Genomic DNA, 3555 nt, shown 5'->3' on the forward strand with positions numbered 1-3555 from the left:
AGTAACCTGGCTTAGCTAGCAGCAGGCCAGGAGCATACTCTGCATTATAGTATATGCATGCACTTGCTTCCAAGCCACACACCAAAAGAATATTGCACAGCCAGAAAACAAACAGGCCAGTGATACTACATCGCACTAGATCATACCACACATACATAAATGCTAGTAGTATATATATGCTACCAAAGCAAAGGCATAATCCAACAGCAACAACATCACCTCTCTCTCTCTCTCTGCCGTGGCAATGCCAAAGCATGCATCAGACAAGTGCTAAAAGCTGGTAATGATACTGCCTGTCTATTTGCACAACAATTACTGGAATAGCAATCTGGTTGACACCAGCTGAATTGAGGCACATATGCTTATTCTTGAAGAGGGGAAAGAGGAGAAGAAAGGGGTTAGTAACTGTGCTGTTGGGTCCCACAAGTTGGAGAAAGCATTTAAAAAGACAAGAAATGGCACCCAAGAATACAGTAGTGAAAGAAAAAGAAAATGGTTCTTATCCCCATACATTGGCAATTGGCATACAATGTGGCAGGAATCAATGGCAGCAAGATTTGGGGACCTCTTTGCAAGAAAAACTAGTTTTATAGAAGTTCTACTGGCACCTAGCAGCCATTGGCTCCATGGCAGAGCTTGCACAATTGATAAGAGGTCCCCCTATAACTACTGAATCACGGAGACAGCTCAGGCGTAGCCATTGCGGCTGAGGTGGAGGAGGCCGGAGCTGCCGCACTTGGGGCACACGTCGGCGAGCTTGGGCACCATGAAGTACATGAAGCACGCGCGGCACCCGGCCGCCACGAGAACGTGCCCGGCGCTGTTGTTGTCTACAGTGCGGAAGGCTCTGCCGTTGTCGCCAGAGGCGGACTCGTCCGTCGGCGAGAAGGACGAAAGCATGGACGAGACGGCGGAGCCCCGGCTGCTTCCGGTGCTGCTCGAACTGCTGCTCGTGGTGCTGCTGCTTTCGGCCTCATCCTCCTCCTCGTCGCCGTCGTCGTCCTCGTTGTCGTTGTCGTAACCGCTGTCGATGTCGGCAGCAGCGCCGGCGTGTGGCCACTCCGCGACGTCCACGGACGACACGGAGGTGTAGCCGGACGACGGGGTGGAGTCGCGGCGCGAGCGACGGGAGGCCGATGACGTGAAGCGCGGCGTCGGCGCGAGGGAGAAGGCCGACGTGCGCGGGTCGACGGTCGTGCGGGTGCCGTCCTCCCAGTTGATGTAGTACACTTGCCCCGTCTGCACAAATCAGCTCAGACATAGATACACATTACTGTTACACATGGTTTCTTTGAGCATGCCCTGCATGCAAGAAATTGGAGAATGTACATACATGATGATTAGATGCAAATGCTGTTCAAGAATGTTGTGTAAATGATATGCATGTAGACTAGATAGATGATGGAAATATGCAAGTACACATTTGGACAGTCTGCAAGAGCAACTAATGCTGCACAGTGGTTGCTTAAGTGATTGAAGAAAAGGTTGATAGTTAAGTGATGCACACAAGGTACAGAGGCTGAGCAGAACAAGACTCTGGGTCAAATGCCACATTATCTTTGTTTCTTTTGTTTGTTTGTTTATATTACAAAAACTAGTGGCATTTGAGGGGCACTATGCAGGTATCCAGGAACAGATTGCAGGGCAGATGGGCTGTGTTGGAAAGCAAGAGCACCACACCTTAATATCTTTTGGGGGTAAAGCTTTTCAGAAAAAGCTTGATGATGAAAATACTTTCGAGTATGATGTCCATTTACTTTGATCTTTGGGATTTGAAAATACTATTTAGGCCTCCCAAAAAAGATACTTTTTTCAGGTACTCTGAATTCCTGATGGAGAGAAGATGTAAGAAAAAACTCGGTTTTGATGATAAATGGGATATTTTGAGCTGCATATTAGAGTACAACCTTTTTAAGTTAATCATGTGTTCGTTCAAAATAAGAGAGTACAAAAGAAAGACATGGGCTCCAATGTAAAAACTTCTCTGCAGTGAGAACACACTTGCGCAGTTGATTAAGCTTGGTGAGTACGGCCAGGGCCAACAGAGGACTGTGGTCCAGAAGAAATCTATAGCGAAATCTAGAGTTTCAGATAGAGACAGATTAAACAGGACCGGATCCGCAGGGATATGCCAGGATTTAGAAGACAAACAGATCTGAACTCTCCTTAATCAGTTAGTTCGATATGAAAATTTGAGAAACAGAACAAGCATATGGAACAACAGCACATTGATATCAGTGGGAGAAAGTTTGGAGCCTTTGCAATCAATACTGAAAACCTAAATCTTTCTGAAGATTAAATCCAGGAGCAAGAGGAAAATGTTTTTTTTTTGTAAGAACTGAAGTCTGAAAGACAGAAGATCAAAGAATCTCAGGAACGAGTGAAATCTCCTCCTGTACCTGAAATATCTGACGAAACAATCCTTAGAAAATACAGGAAAGAACAAGGAGGAAGACGGAGAAGGAACTGATCTGAACCGGGGAGGTAAGAATCCAAGAACAAGAGAACAAAAGAGCGGGGACAAAAGGGGAGCGAGCGAGTTAATGAAGGAAATCTCCGACCGGTTTGTTTGCCACTTTCGCCATTAATGATCGAATGATTGATCCATCTATAGCGAACCTACCCAAACGCGCCGCCGGCATCCACCTACCTCGGAAACTGTTTGCCATTTATGGCCAAATGATTGGAGAACACGCGCGCGCGCATCGCCATGGCCTGCTGCTTCTTGCCCTCTTCTTGGCACCCATGAAGCGAAGGAAGGAAGGAAGGAATCCATGGACACATACATGCACAGGTGAGACCAAGGCGTACCCGGAGGTCGAGGCACTGCTCCCAGTGGTAGGGCAGCGCGACATCGGAGTTGAGCTCGACGGTGACGCCCTCGCTGTCGTCGCCGCCCTCGCTTCGCCTCCTGCCGCTGCCTCCCCGGCGCCGCCCGCCCCCGCCGCCGTTGAGGGAGCAGTGGCGCAGCGAGGAGGCGATCATCTCGATGTTGGGCGCAGTAGTCATCAAGGCCTCGAGGGGGCCGGGCTGGGGCGCCCCGGCCGGCCGGCCGCGCAAGAATGGAGAGGAGGGGAAGGGAAAGGAGGTTGCTTCTCGCTGCGGTGGTGTTGTGCGTTGTGCGTGTGGGGCAACGCGCCGCGGCAGCGAGGAGGGAGGCTCAGTGGGCTCGCTGGAGCCACTGTTATATGCTGCCAGACCATGTGTATTTTTGGTTGATTTCTTCATCATGTATCTTTGGTACTTCTCCTTTTTTTCCTCCTCGCTGGGTTACTCAATTAGGAGGTTGAATTTGTGCTGCCTTTGATGCATTTCTATAAGACTACGAGAAAAGATATATACCTATGATGGAAGAAGTTATTTATACAAATATAATATTATCTTTTAGGATCACGATCGACTCGACTTAAAAAAAAAACTCTCTTGGATAATGAAACGGACTGTTAAAATTGAGTGCTATCAATAGGTACTCAAACTGGGCATTGCCTTTCTATATTGAGAGCGTATTGTTGCGTACAAATAAACTCATGTTAATTAGGCAGGCCAGTTAGCCCA

General features: G+C 48.4%; 1 protein-coding gene across 1 annotated transcript; it reads right to left on the minus strand.

The window, feature by feature from the left end:
• Nucleotides 1-477: 477 nt before the first annotated feature.
• On the minus strand, nucleotides 478-3176 carry LOC133922086 (protein CURLY FLAG LEAF 1-like). Its single transcript, XM_062367251.1, has 2 exons — nucleotides 2812-3176; nucleotides 478-1239 (listed from the first exon to the last, which is right to left on the minus strand). Exons 1-2 carry the CDS (start codon nucleotides 3007-3009, stop codon nucleotides 688-690), a joined length of 750 nt encoding a protein of 249 aa, XP_062223235.1. The 5' UTR covers nucleotides 3010-3176; the 3' UTR covers nucleotides 478-687.
• Between the last annotated feature and the right edge of the window lie 379 nt (nucleotides 3177-3555).

This window comes from Phragmites australis, chromosome 6, assembly GCF_958298935.1.
Source record: "Phragmites australis chromosome 6, lpPhrAust1.1, whole genome shotgun sequence".
NCBI classification, from domain to species: Eukaryota; Viridiplantae; Streptophyta; class Magnoliopsida; order Poales; family Poaceae; genus Phragmites; species Phragmites australis.